Consider the following 14,938-nt stretch of genomic DNA (forward strand, 5'->3'; position numbering starts at 1 on the left):
GAAGAAGAAAAGAGGTAGAAAATATGGATGACCTTTTTAACTTATGAAAGGAAAAAGGAAAAGATGGTGATTTTTTAACGGTAGGATGAAATTAAAAATACAAAAAGTGGGAAATATTATGATATTTTGAAAGAATGGGGGAGAATAAAAGGGAATTAAAATTTGGAGAATCAAAAGAAATGGTTTAGATTATTTTTAGTCAGGAAGATATTAGTGTGAAGTTTTTATTAGTTTGGTGGATAATTAATTTTTATTTAAAAATTAACTTAAATATGTTTTTTATATTTGAAATATAGTTCGTTTTTAAGTTATTATTTAAAATTTACTTTTGGTTATTTATATATTTGAAAAAGTTTTGTATTTCAATGTAAAATATTTATCGTTAATTTTATTCTGTTAATGATAACGTGGCATATAAAATGTCACGTCATCAAGTTTAATAATCACTTGACACATTAGTAAATTAAAGTTGTATCATTATTTATTATTTAATTTATTTAAAAAATTCAATTATTATATTTTATTAATTAATTAATGTTAAAAAAATTAAAAAAATGTGACTTCCCCTTGCCAAGATCAAGTTTGTCATTGTGCTCCTCTACTCACTCGCCTACCTCCCATGTGTCGTCTAGTGTCGCCTCTGCTCCTACCACATCATCCTTTGTCTTCGGTCCGCTAATTGCATCATCAACTACACCCCTCGCAGCTGACCTCGACCCCCACCTTGTCCTTGTCAACACCTTGCGTTGAGAAGATCACAAACACTATCATGGCGATCGCGCTCAATGACGAGGTTGGTGATGACTATCACACGCACGTAAAGGGTTATGGTGGGATCGTGATTGTGCGCAAAGGAGGGGTGTCTGTGGAAGGATGAAGAAGATGAATGGAGTGAGGCGGTGGGGCTATGGGTGGATTGTGAAGGATGAGGAGGAGGAGAGGGGGGAGGCAATGGTGGGAACGCTATTGGCGGTGATGGCAGCGATAGTTGCAATGGAGAGTGGAGGCGCCTGAAGAAGAATGCAGTCGTGACTATGGCGATGTAGGTGGATTGGACGAGAGGGGAGATAATAGGGTTAGGTGAGATATAAGAATGATGAATTTTTGGATACGTGTCAATAATTAGACTTGATGACATGACATCTCGTCTATCACGTTATCACTTAATAGAATGAAATTAACGACAGATATTATATTGAAACATAAAAAAATTTCAGGTACACAAATAACTAAAAATGAATTTTAGATAATAAATTAAAAACAGTCTATTTTTCAGGTATGGAAAACAAATTTTACCCTGAAAAATTTAGTTAATCATTTTTAGTGGGATATATTTTTTTTCAATTATGCTTATTTTGTTTATCCATAAGATTCAAATTTAAGATTTTACTTAATGAAATTCAACTCAATTTTATTTGAATTGAAATATGAACATATAAACACATGCATATCTATTTTTTGGCTAGTAAATATTAAGAGTATTAAAATTTAATCCTTCAATGAAATGGTGCACCATTTTAGGTGAACATGGATTAGTCCTTTGCCTATCTCCATCTCATTTTATCAATTGTGTGAATTAAAATTAATCTAATTTCTTTCATATATAATAATTTTGTTACTTGGTCTCTTGGCGTATTCCTCTCCCGTTTCTATAGGCAAAGTTTGTGAAGCCGTAGCGTCCTAGACGTGACAAACTTGTTCAAGATCCGTACGTGTGGATTTCCGACCACACATACAAACACCTAAAATTTTGCAACCACCTTTGAAACACTGTCTATTCTCTTTGCAAAAGAAACCAAAAAAGAAAAGAGAAAAAACCTGTCACTAACTGCAACTTCCAAGCTAAAACTAAATAATAATAAACGTAGACATAGTTTTTTTTATCCAGACACAGTTTACATCATAGAATCTCGATCAAAGCCATACCCTCAAGCGTTCATCTCTTGGAAGCAATAACTAAAGGTAATCTTGTACGATCTTCCTCCAAACTTTGATGGTAAAATTGTTGAATTACTATTTGATTATTTGAAATGTTTATGATGTCTAAATACAATTCATTTGAAAGTATACCTATACATGTTGGATGAGGATGTTCGTGAATCTAATGTGAGAAATGTCTAATCTTATTCCTGTGGCTAAGATGTTAAAATGTCTATCGTGGTGCCTATAATGTCTCTTGCATTTCAATATATAATTGAATAAATTGATGGGACAAAATATTTTCTTGGAAAACCTCTTCTGTCTCTAACAAATCAAGGAGCATGTATAATGCATTGAAGTAATTCTAAGATGATCCCAGATTAATTATTTGGAAATTTTATAGTTATTTATATCTAATTTAATAATATTGTTTAATTTTACTGGCTTAAATATACTTTTGTCCCTCAAATTTAAGTTACTATTATTTTTTGTTCTTTAAATTTAAATTTGTTTTTTTTTTAGTCTGAATATTGAAAAATGTTCTTTTTAATCATCTACCTGATTTTTGACGGTTTGAATATCTAATTTGTTTTGTGACTAAAACATATTTAAATCTAATTTAATTTCGCATATTACATTTTTTAGTAGAATAATGTAATACTATAAGAAACTGTCCATATGTGGCATTGTAGGTAACTAGTTTTGTTTGTCACGATTTAGGTGTCTTCGCTTGTAATAAATCTGAACTTCGTCTGAATGCATGAAAAGTCTCTCTGGCCTGACTTCTAAGATATTCCTAACCATCAAAATCAAGAAACAATGAAACAGAAGAAATACCAAATCAAGTTGCTAGTTCTGTACTTGCACACCTGATTTTGAGTATTACTGAGTGAAGACACTAACAGTAAATCTATAATATTTCCATTCTAATCAATTTGAGTTGCTGAAAATAAGTTTTTAGCATTTCACATTTAAGCATATAAAAAGGGAAGGTAGAGACAGTGAAGTATATTCTAAGCAGATGGTTCTTGGGAGGACAGTGTATTAAGCACATGGTCAATTAAGTATACTTAATTAGAATATACTTTAGTGTCTCTATCTTCCCTTTTCAAATTGGTTCAAAGGATTTCCCATCGAAGTGGTGAGAGATAAATGCATTTAACTTGCGCATGTTAGTTGTGGATCATGTGCTGTGGCAAAAGCATAAAGGGTATATACTTATAGTTCAAACCATAGATAATAAGATCCACTTATCTGGCTTTTTCTCTTTCATATTTTCTTCTATATCACTTGTTTCTGGGTTACTTGATACCACAATTCATGATATCAATAGCACTGATGAAAGGCATAGATAATTTTGTTATAATAATATTCAGCATTCTGATTAATTTGTTTCATTTTTGTACATCAAATTTATGCCCCATGTTTTGTGTGGTGATTGTAGGACAGAAGGGAAATGAAAGGATCGTCATCAGCAGATAATGCAAAGAAGAAGACAAGAAAGACTCAAGTTGCAAATTAGAGATTGAGGTCACCTATGATGTATAATTGACTGCAGTGGCTGATATATTCTGAAGCTGACATTCTGTTTTGAGCATATATGACTTCTGTGATTGTACAGTGGAAATTTTGACATAGCATAATGGATTTCGGTGAGGGTTATGTATCAAATGAGCATCGCGAGCTTCATCAATCTGCAACAGAAAGTGCAGATCCATTATCTGTTTCTCCATTGCAGCTTTCACCTAAGTCATCACGATCACCAAATTCTCCAAGGTCCCCTAAATCTCCTAGGACTCCACAATCTCCAAGGTCCCCAACGGGGCAAGGCAAGTGCAGCAATCTAAGTCCAAGGAATCATAGACAATCATATTTTCAAAAAGATGGACGTCCAAAGAAAGGTGAAGTCTTTACCCATTGAAGTTTTTCATTGCTAGTTTTCTCTTTATAATGCTTGATAACTTCTTCACTAAGTAGCTACCATAAAATATATGTAATAAGCGATGGTCATAGACTTGTTGCCAGTTTCCCTCATTTAGTCTTAGAAGACTCATGATAATTGAACATCATAAATTTTTAAAATACTGGAAACATATTCATAGAACATTTGAATGAGGTAGATAAAATAGTCATGGTTCTCATCTGTGATGATCATGACCAACATAAAGATCTTTAACTTTTCATATGGTTGTTATCTAGGTACTTTGAAAGAGTAGAATATTCATTTAACGTTCAGCTATGCCATTTTGTCACAAACTCACAGGCAATGAATGGACTGGTCTAGCCTTGGTGTTTTATGACTAATCAAATCATACATGATAGAATACTTGCATTCCTTAAATTCAAAGAAGCAACCGACTTATCCTACTCTCATTATTCAGGTGGTTCTGGGGGAAAAGGTACCTGGGGTGGATTGCTTGATACAGATGACACGAATGTTCTTGATCCTAATGATCCAAACTATGACAGCAGTGAGGTAAGGGGGTTAAGATTTGGTCCCTTATTTTGTTCTGGAAGAGTTTGTCTTTGTAACACCAACAACCATGAAAGTATATATGGTTTTGTAGGAATTTGACCATTCAAATGAAAAGAAACCGACAACAGATCTTGAAAACTACAAGAAAAAAGCTACAATAATAGTGGAGGAATACTTTTCCACTGATGGTGTTATTGCAACAATGAATGAAGTTAAAGAATTGGGAAAACCACAGTATGGCTACTATTTTGTCAAAAAACTTGTCTCTATGTCCATGGACAGACATGACAAAGAAAAAGAAATGGCTGCTATTCTGTTATCTGCACTTTATTCTGACGTAGTTGATCCTTCACAAGTTTACAAAGGCTTCAGCAAATTAGTTGAATCAGCAGATGACTTGATTGTAGATATACCAGACACAGTTGAAATTCTAGCTCTTTTCATAGCTCGAGCAGTGGTTGATGACATACTTCCTCCTGCATTTTTGAAGAAACAGATGGCCTACTTACCCAAAGATTCAAAAGGGGTTGAGGTCTTGAAAAAAACTGAGAAAAGCTATCTAGCGGCCCCTCTGCATGCAGAAATCATAGAGCGATGCTGGGGTCGAAGTAAGAATACCACAGTTGATGATGTTAAAGTTAAGATAAACAATTTTTTGAAGGAATATGTTGCAAGTGGAGACAAGAAAGAAGCCTCTAGATGCATCAAAGATTTGAAAGTTCCTTTTTTCCATCACGAAATAGTGAAACGGGTTCTTATAATGGCAATGGAGAGACGTCAAGCTGAATCCCCACTGTTAGACCTGTTGAAGGCAGCAGCTGAAGAAGGTTTCATTAACTCCAGCCAAATGTCTAAAGGGTTCAGTCGGTTGATTGACACAGTTGATGACTTATCACTTGACATACCAAATGCACGTGGAATACTGCAACAACTAATGTCTAAAGCAGCATCTGAGGGTTGGTTATGTGTGTCATCTTTGAAATCACTTTCAGAGGAGCCTGAAAAAAACACAATAGAAGATGGTGCTGCCAAAAGTTTCAAGGTAAAGACTCAGTCCATCATTCAAGAGTACTTCTTATCAGGCGATATATTGGAGGTAAATAGCTGTCTAGAACAAGCAAACAGCAAGAACTGTGCTGCACTCAATGCAATCTTTGTTAAAAAGCTGATAACTCTGGCAATGGATAGGAAGAATAGAGAGAAGGAAATGGCTTCTGTGTTGCTGTCGTCTTTGTGTTTCCCAGCTGATGATGTTGTGAGTGGTTTTGTGATGTTGATAGAGTCAGCAGATGATACTGCTCTGGACAATCCTGTTGTTGTTGAGGATCTTGCTATGTTTTTAGCTAGAGCAGTGGTGGATGAAGTCCTGGCCCCACAACACCTTGAAGAGATAGGAACACAGTGTTTAGGGCCAGGTTCAGTTGGGAGCAAAGTGCTTCGAATGACAAAGTCATTGCTAAAGGCTAGGCTTGCTGGGGAGCGAATCTTGAGGTGTTGGGGTGGTGGAGGGAGTAGCAGGTCAGGATGGGCATTTGAGGATGTCAAGGACATGATTGGGAAGCTGTTGGAGGAGTATGAGTCTGGAGGCGAGATAAGGGAGGCGTGTCGCTGCATGAAAGAGTTAGGAATGCCATTTTTCCATCATGAGGTTGTTAAGAAAGCTTTGGTGACAACCATTGAAAAGAAGAATGAGAGATTATGGGGTCTACTCAAGGAGTGCTTTGAATCAGGACTAATAACCATGAATCAAATGGTGAAGGGCTTTGGAAGGGTTGCAGAATCTCTTGATGACTTGGCCTTGGATGTCCCTGATGCTAAAATTCAGTTTGCAAACTATGTTGAAAGAGCAAAGGCCAATGGATGGTTGGACAATTCATTTTGTTTCAGCAAACAGGAACATGCAACAGAGAATGGCACTCACTAATAATAATAATAATGTGGGAAATCATCAGCAATACTAACTTTGTTTTATCTCTTTTTCCAAAACTACTCTTGAATCAAATGCACACACATGCAGACATCAATTGCCCTGCCTATGCATGCACAACTACATTACTAGCCTTGTAGAGAACTTGAAATTTGTTTTCTTCTCAGATGCCCCTTTATCAATGGAGCTTACAGGAGCTGAAGTTACTTCACACCTGCCCCACCCCCCACAATAATTTTTAGTTCTAAATAAATATGCACACACATATATATAAATCCAAAGTCGTATTTAACTACCAAATATAGTTTATAACAATTCAATACAGTTTTTTTTTGTAGTGAAATTCTTGAAGGTGTTATTTGATCCCAGCCTCCTTAGCAGGTTCTTTGATATATGCTTTTTCTAATAAGGCAAACTTAGATTAATCCATACGGTCAATTAACGCAATCGATCACAGATGATTGTATGTGACATGCAGCCCTTAATATACCACAAGGTCGAAGAGAAATACATGTTGAAGCAAAAAGATGCATAGGACAACTACATAAGAAAGTCAATTATGTGACATTGAAACCTATATATATATTAAAATTGAGATTGTTGAAATCATTAATTGCTCTTTCTTTATTCTGTTTCTATTCTGTTTTGGAAGAAGCATAAACAAGGGAACCTGTGGCTGTAATGTAAATCTGTATCAACATACCATACTTTTCTCCTTTTTATGCTTTATTAATGTTGTGTTGAAATATAATCAACTGGAATATAAAACATAACTAATTGATAGTATCTCTAATATTTGTAATGATAACTCTGCTTTATTTTATTATAATCAAGAATCATTAATTTTGCCACAAATTAACCATCTCTTTTATTTAACCACTAACAAAGACAATTTTAAATTAAGGCTTGAAAACTGAGATGCAAAAAATAGAGCTATATTTCACCATTTTTGCTCGCACTTCAAGTTTTATAAATATTATAAAAAATAGTCTTTTCCATTTCTCAATCTTCTTAACTACATTGTATTTTGAAATTTAGTATTAATATCACTCATTTGTGTATATTCTATTTATAATATATAAATTCCAATTCCGAGACACGAATTATATTGTGATGCAGCCATCTCAGTTCTTTGGAAAGCACTGATTATTCCATGCAACATTTTCGCTCAAGTGGTATGCTCCTCTAAATTTCACCATTTCCCTACACTCTTTAAAGTCTGAAACAAATGTTTTTCATCAGTTACTAAAATGTCATCATTTTATGTTCACTCTTAAAGTATGAAACAAATGCTTTTCGTCAGTTACTAAACTGTCATTACAGTTTTCAAAATCATCAAGCAAATATTACTCTAATATATTCCTTACGTTTGAGTATATGGTCTCCTTGTCTAAAATAAATTGCTTTTGCTAATTGGTTACTATTTGCTGTGAATTGAACAGATTTTAGACTTTCCTCAAATGGAGAAAACAAAGTTACTATTTCTATAAACCTTGAAAATGTAGCTGGTGCTTAATTGTAGATGGATTCATCTGGTGGAAAGGCTTTTTCACAGGGAATGTACAAATAAGTCATTTACTTCTACTTTGAAGGTTGTTTGTTGTGAAGTTTCCATTTGGTGAGTGAGAATAGTTTGTCCAGCCAAATTAAATTGTTTTCAATCAAATTTTTCTGCTGAGCTTATAAATTCAAGGCTTTTGTTTATAGTTAGTACTTAAAGAACTACTAATTAGGCTGTCAAATCAAGTTCAGAGCCTATGGAATTGTGATTTTCAACAACACTGACCAAAGCAGATCGCAAAATTGCATATTTGCGAGTTGACATAAGTGGTATTCTTTCTACTTTTTTTCACTCTTAATTTTATTCCTGATGCATAATTGGGAATTTAATAACCTATTTATAATATATAAATATATAAATCCTGAAACACAATCTCACTTCTTTGGAAAGCACGAATTATTCCTCGCAAAATTGAATATTTGCAAGAGTTGACATATGCAGTATTTATTTATATACCCGGATTTTGCGATCTAGTTACACTTAATTAACTGGTGAATGATGTTGTATGTAATTAAGAATCTCCATGGACTATGGTGACGTGACATGATAATAAGGAATCTTCTTGTTCATTTGTCGACAGTATGAAGCGGTTCAAATTTATACGAAAAATATAAGATTTAAATATATTTTTTATTCCCAATAAATATTTGTGCTTCGTGATAGATTCTTAATAAATTTTTGCTTCGTGATAGATTTCTAATAAATTTTTACTTCGTGATGGATCTCTAACACTTAAAAAGTTTTGTTTGAAATTCATACCGTTAGTCAGAACTCGGTATCTGCTTATGTGGCTGTTAACCAGTCACTCATGCATGTTACATGTGATTTTTGTGTAACTAGGATTACATGAAGGATTTTTTTTTTAAATTAAAAAAAAAAAGTAAAAAACGACGTTCAGCATCCCTTTGCGTTGTGACACAGTCTATTATAGTTTCTTCTATACCTTCCTAGTGAATTTGTCACTATAGCTTCCTCACTATTGAAGATTCAAGGCCAACACGTCCTCACTAATGATTTTTAGGGCCTTTCAATCAATTTTAGATTTTCAAATCAAACCAAGCCAACTCACAACTCAAGAAATTCACATAGATAAGGTTTCTAAGAGAACACATAAAAACAATTTCATGGATAGAAGAGGATCAACAAAACCTTATCCCAAAACGCGATTTTGCTCGGTCCATTGCGTAGAGCACGAAAAATTAAGTGGGGTAGCAGTGTCGGGACTTGACGTCGACATTTCATAATAACGAGCTCTTTCCGCAAGCCCTTGCTTTCATGGTTGTCTCTTCTTGTTCTCTCTTCTCAAGGGTCACCACCAACCTAGCCATTGGCCACCACTAGCGCCATCACCAACCATTGCTCACACCATCGCCAGCCGCCACCACCAACTCTCAAACCTCACTTCTCTCTCGATTTTTCTCTCACACTTGGCCCTCAAATCGACTTGTGTGCTGTAGGTGAAGAGAAGAGAAGGAAAGGATGAAAACAAAGAGGTTTTCTTTGGGGAAGAGGGGTCGTCCATGAGTGATTTTTGAGAGAAGGAGATTTGTTGTTGCCATTGGGGTCACTCTTCAAGAGAAGGAAAAGACGAAAATGGGTTAGTGTTAATTGTTGTAATGTTGTCATGGGGTTTCAAGGGAGGAATAAGGTGGGTCCATTTGATCCGAGGTGCAACGCCGACTTCATAGCCGCCGCAATCTATAACAACTGCTGGATCGAAAGATCTAAATCGATCTTACTTCAGGGATTTGGAGAAGTAGCAATGGTGGGGGAGTGGGTGGCAACAACGACAATGTGGAGCTGACAGAGGAGTTGGTCGGGGACTGGTGGGGGTGGTTTAGGGGGTTTTGGAGAAACAGAGCAGCGGTGTGGAGCTGGTGGAGGAATTGATCAGGGACTGGTGGGGTGGTTTAGGGGTTTTGGAGAAGCAGCAGCAACGATATCGTTTCTTACATTTTTTTTTAAAAAAAAAAACTTGACACGTGACACAACAAATAACATGCTTGTATGACCGGTTAACGACCACATAAACAAATAACCAATTTTGACTAATGATAAAAACCTCAAACAAAACTTTTCAAATATTAGAGACTCATCACGAAACAAAAATTTATTAGAGATCAAATGAAAAAACTAAAATTTATCAGAGAACAAAAACATTTAAACCAAAATATAATTTATACACATTCCATATAAATTCGTAAACTTATAATAAATCATTGTGTTTAACTTATGACTCGGCCATTCAACCAATGACTTGTCAATTTAGTACCCTGATCGTATCAATGATTAGCTTACTTCTGATAATATTTATCTTATCATCTTATCAATTTTCACTTTTTGTTATAAAAAATTACCTTCCTATTGCAACTCATCAAACATCTAGTCACTTGCAATTATTAACTTCTGTTCAAGGCTCTTGAAGGTGAGCCATATTTTCAGTTCTTATGCAGCAATATTTCAATTGTTCCGTCTTGATTTTTTTTCAAGGATCACGATTGCCATTTATTCATACGTCATTAATTTTCATTCGGCAAGTATAACTATATAAACATCGATACTTCTCGACAATTATAAATTGTTACCTAATAGCACTTGTACTCTTCCATGAAGATTAAAAAACGATATAATACTAGCTAGCTCAGAAGATTCCCAATGCATGATATGAAACTATTTCTTTCCACTCCAATCAATGATCACATATTTGAGCAACAATAAAAGGAAAAAGATCTATCATCTATGTAGATAGATAGCCTATACTCGCTGAACAAAAACATCTATATGTATCATCAAATGTGGCATCCCTTATTATTAACCTATAACATTTGTGATGATATAAGTAATCAACAAAATTATGTCAGTTTAAACAAATCTTGAAAGTGTATAGAGAAATGCATAAAACCCTACCACAGAGGCATCACACACAAGTTCATTCACCAACCCCGCTTCTTCAGAAAATCTCTAGTTCTCTTCCTCATGCGGGTGAAGACAATAACTACACAAGCCAAGATCCATGGAGGGAAGTTCACACCAGAGAAATTTAATTTCTTCAACCAGTTCGGAGTATCCCTTGAAACTAGTGTTATCATAAAGGTTATTAAAGCAACCCCAACCAAGATCCTCGTCACTGGTTTAACAAGTGAATCCTGCAAAAGAAAAGTTTCAGTCTTTCAGCGAATGACAATATTACGTGCACTCCATATATGTTTGTATTAGGATTACATGAACTGCACCTTCATATCATAGTCATAGATATTTAACACGATAATGGAGATCATATTGTGAGTATTTCAACTTTAAAAATAGTGTAGAAATGTATAATTGTATATACATCACTTGTAAAAGAAAAAGCATAATATAAATTATGTAAACTACTTTATCAGTGAGATGTCTGTCAAGATTTTATATTTTGATCAAAAAAATAATTCTAGGCATTAAATGATGCTCAATGGCCTGCAACCCACAAGCCTTGTTGCACTGAACCAAAAGGCTTTCAATAAATTCAGCTAATTAAAAGACATGACAAATATGATTTAGAGAGAATGAACAACCTATTTTTATCATAACACTACAAAATTCTCACTGTAAAGCATTATGAACCTCAATGAAGATTCAATTTTATAGTAGCTTAGAAATTTATGATATCCAGAAATATTTTAGCATATTCAATGGGGAAAAAAAGCCTTTAAAAGTGGGAGCAATAGGCTTAAGCTCAACCAAAGTAGTAACTCAATCCCTGGACAATACAGCATAATCCCCATTCTCTCAGTCCAACTCCTCCCCAGCCCAGCCCAACCAAAACTCCAGCAACACCAGATGCTCTGCTCATGCCCCTAAATCATGAATCAGTGCCTAGTGCTTTGATAGGACTTACGAGTATTAATAAGAAATCTGCTATTGAGAAGATCTATGTTAGAAAGAAGAGGGTCACAACAGGGAGTTAAAACTTAAAACCCTATGAATTGTAGAATAATTAAAGGGAGTTTTGTCAGTTAGCATAGGAGGACACAATATAATTAAATAGAAGTGGTTGTTATAGGGAGGGGCAATGGGTTGGTCGGTTTGTATTGGGAGAGTCCAGGTTCCTCGATTTCTGGAGGATTCTTTCTTTCATTTCTTCAATTAAAGTTCCTTTATTTCTTCTCCCTAAACCAGTTTGTATCATGCTTGCTAGCCTAGCCGACCATACCAAAAAGCAGCTTGAACATATAACTCCGGTCTTAGATACATGTTGGCCAGTCATGAGTGCATAATAGTTATAATAAATAGACGATTCCCAATCCCAGTCAATTCAAATCATGAGGTAGATAGGGTCTGTTACACCATCCAGAAATCAAACACCCCCTACAAAGACCAAACAAACTTCAGAGGATACGTATGATTTCAGCTCTCTAAACTGCATTCTTCTTGGACAGCAACCTATTGTTGGTGTGCCTTTCGTATGCACATTCCCCTTCATGGATTCTCAACCTTTGGATACTCCAGCATAGCTTGTAGTAGACACTGTCCCAGATAGAGAATGGAACTATATCCCATAGCAGGTGTTAGGATGAGAGGTGCTAATTAGAAATGCAAACAATTTCAAGCCAATCTTACATCATCCTAGTTTACAAAGTACAACTCTAAACAGCCTTGCATTCTGATCCTCCCAAAATCTGAAAAATAAAAGGATCTGGGAAAAGCCCAAAATTTTCCCTTTTTATTTTCAATTAGAAGAATTAACTGAATACTTGTTCCTTCCTCAACTCACCTTTCCCATCGTTCCTTCTCCTTTAACCATCAACTCACCTTATATCTCCCCAATTAAACTAATATCAAGTAACTCAAAACCTAAAAAAAGAAACAAAACACAAACCTTAGGTTCTCCATCAAGGTAAACAACAGCCCCATCCCTGTACGTCAAAATCGACCTCCCATTTCTGGGATTGAACCGGACAGGAACGCCGCGCCCCCCGGCGGTCGGATTGAACGCGAAGACCGATTTCATGCCGTACTTCTCGAGGATGTCCTCCCTGATCTCGAGCTGATCCTGCTCCCAGCCGCCCAGTGCCGACTTGAACACCGCCACGGGGCCCTTCCCCTGCCGATACAGGTGGATCTCTGCCTCCGGGACCTTGGTCCGCACGCGCTTCTCCCGCTCGCTCGTGCCCTCCTCCTCCACGGGACTCGCGTCCACCTCCTCGATTTCTCCCACCAAGGGTGTCTTCTCGTCGTCCTCCATCTTCCGGTGCCGGCGGCTTAGGTGAGGACGCGGGTTGTGGATCTGAGGGAAGAAGAAGGGATTGTTGTCGTTGAGGGGTGGAGTTATATATGTTTTTGTTCGTTGCGGGGGATTTATGTTTCGTGGGCTCGTTGGTGAAGATCGGGCATAACAAGGAATTAAAAGCAATAATATAAAGAAGGGTAAAGGATGATGGTTAGGAATCAATAAATACTACACTTTAGTCCTTAAATTATAAAACATTGGTATTTGGTTCTTAATTATTGCAAAATAAAATATTACTTAAAAAATACCATAAATTTATTTACCATCAAATATTTATATTAACCCACCCAATGGGTCAATTTTATGTGATATGGTTGGACTTTTTTTACATGAAGGAATTCTAATGGATCCATTTGTCACCTTGGATAAATTTTTATTTTTTTTTAAATTATTTCTATAATTTCATAATTTTTACTTTTTTAGTCTTTATAGGTAATTGGTATTTTTAGTCTCTATAATTTATATTTTAATTCTTGTTAAGTCCCTGTCATTTAAAAGTGTTCTTTCTAGTTCTTATCGTTTTTATTTTAATTCTCTTTTAATTTCTGTAGTCCTTATAATTTATATTTTAATTACCTTTTAGTCCTTACTAAAAAAATTAAAATAATTAACTACAAATTAATTATAAATTATCAATTATTTTTTATTATAAATTATCTTACGATAAATTAGTTACGAATTAGTTGTTAATATATTTTTAGTTAATTGTAATTGATAATATTATTCATATTTTGATGGTAAGGACTCAAACAGAATTAAAATATAAAGTATATTTAGACCACTTTCAAATTATAGGGACTAAAAGATAATTTTAAATTACTTTAAAATTATAAAGACAGAAAAGATAAGAATCATGAAAGTATAAAGATTAAATTAAACTTATTTTTCTTTCTTTTCCTTAGAATTCTTTCATCCTTCTTTCTATCAAATGCACTCCCCTCATAGATTCACTCCTTCAACATAAGCAAACCCAATATCATCTTCACAATAACTTCAATGGCAGAAAAGGAGATTTCGATCAGAACTGTTCTCCTTGACTAGCTTACAAATACCTATATGAATGTAAATCTAGAGAATTTTGTTCTCTTCCGCTCTCACTCATTCACACAATTCTCTATTCTCACTCTGCAAAACTGAAATTAAAAAACCTCAACATTGTGCATATTTTTAAATTTTGGAAAAGGAAAACAAAAACAAGTCCAGATCTAGAATCACAAACTCAACACACTACATGTTGGTGAAAGTTCACCATTGTCACGCTTAAAACGAGAGGGAACCTTGTCGCCATGTTCTTGCGAACGTGTTCTCCCACACCAATAATTTGGGGGGTGGTGATGGAAAGGAAGGTTAATTTGGAGTGATAGTTCTTGCTAGATTCAAGATTGTTGTTGTTGTGATTTTGATGTTTTTTGGGGTAGGTGATTGATTCAATCGTTTAACTCCCTAGTGGAGATGCCAAAGATTGAAAAACGGTGTGACGGTGAAAGAAAAAGGAAGAAAGGAGAAAGAAATGAGAGGCATAATGTCATTGCCGAAAATCGTATTTGGCAATGATGGTCCATGGATGTGGATTGTTAGATGGTTAGAGTAGGTGTTTGTTTGGTTTTCTATAAGATAAAAAAAAAGTTTGGATATTAAGTTTAATTAACAATCATATGTTCAACAAGATTATTACATCTTTTTTTCATGTGATTTAGTGGTTATATTTCACATAAAATTTGTAATTGACTTTCCTATACTATTTTTTTAAGTGTGATTATGTTATAGCTCACTAAAAAAACATATATA

The 14,938-nt window shown here is 35.0% G+C and overlaps 2 protein-coding genes across 2 annotated transcripts; one reads left to right on the forward strand and one right to left on the reverse strand.

The window, feature by feature from the left end:
• Positions 1–3,262: 3,262 nt before the first annotated feature.
• LOC100806217 (MA3 DOMAIN-CONTAINING TRANSLATION REGULATORY FACTOR 2) lies at positions 3,263–7,021 on the forward strand. The gene is made up of 3 exons (XM_014768574.2): positions 3,263–3,821; positions 4,302–4,396; positions 4,488–7,021. The coding sequence occupies exons 1-3, from the start codon at positions 3,563–3,565 to the stop codon at positions 6,318–6,320; spliced, it is 2,187 nt and encodes a 728-aa protein (XP_014624060.1). The 5' UTR covers positions 3,263–3,562; the 3' UTR covers positions 6,321–7,021.
• A 3,523-nt stretch (positions 7,022–10,544) lies between these two features.
• On the reverse strand, positions 10,545–13,284 carry LOC100789610 (uncharacterized). The gene is made up of 2 exons (XM_003548036.5): positions 12,740–13,284; positions 10,545–11,030 (listed from the first exon to the last, which is right to left on the reverse strand). Exons 1-2 carry the CDS (start codon positions 13,103–13,105, stop codon positions 10,818–10,820), a joined length of 579 nt encoding a protein of 192 aa, XP_003548084.1. The 5' UTR covers positions 13,106–13,284; the 3' UTR covers positions 10,545–10,817.
• Between the last annotated feature and the right edge of the window lie 1,654 nt (positions 13,285–14,938).

Source organism: Glycine max, chromosome 16 (assembly GCF_000004515.6).
Source record: "Glycine max cultivar Williams 82 chromosome 16, Glycine_max_v4.0, whole genome shotgun sequence".
NCBI classification, from domain to species: domain Eukaryota; kingdom Viridiplantae; phylum Streptophyta; class Magnoliopsida; order Fabales; family Fabaceae; genus Glycine; species Glycine max.

Bases quoted from the DNA above. Each gene is read 5' to 3' on its own strand.
- LOC100806217 (XM_014768574.2), top strand. From the start codon at position 3,563: ATGGATTTCGGTGAGGGTTATGTATCAAATGAGCATCGCGAGCTTCAT. The intron at 3,822-4,301 runs GTGAAGTCTTTA...CTCATTATTCAG, and splicing joins AGATGGACGTCCAAAGAAAG to GTGGTTCTGGGGGAAAAGGT. The intron at 4,397-4,487 runs GTAAGGGGGTTA...ATGGTTTTGTAG, and splicing joins CAAACTATGACAGCAGTGAG to GAATTTGACCATTCAAATGA.
- LOC100789610 (XM_003548036.5), bottom strand. From the start codon at position 13,105: ATGGAGGACGACGAGAAGACACCCTTGGTGGGAGAAATCGAGGAGGTG. The intron at 11,031-12,739 runs GTTTGTGTTTTG...TTTCTTTTGCAG, and splicing joins ACCTTGATGGAGAACCTAAG to GATTCACTTGTTAAACCAGT.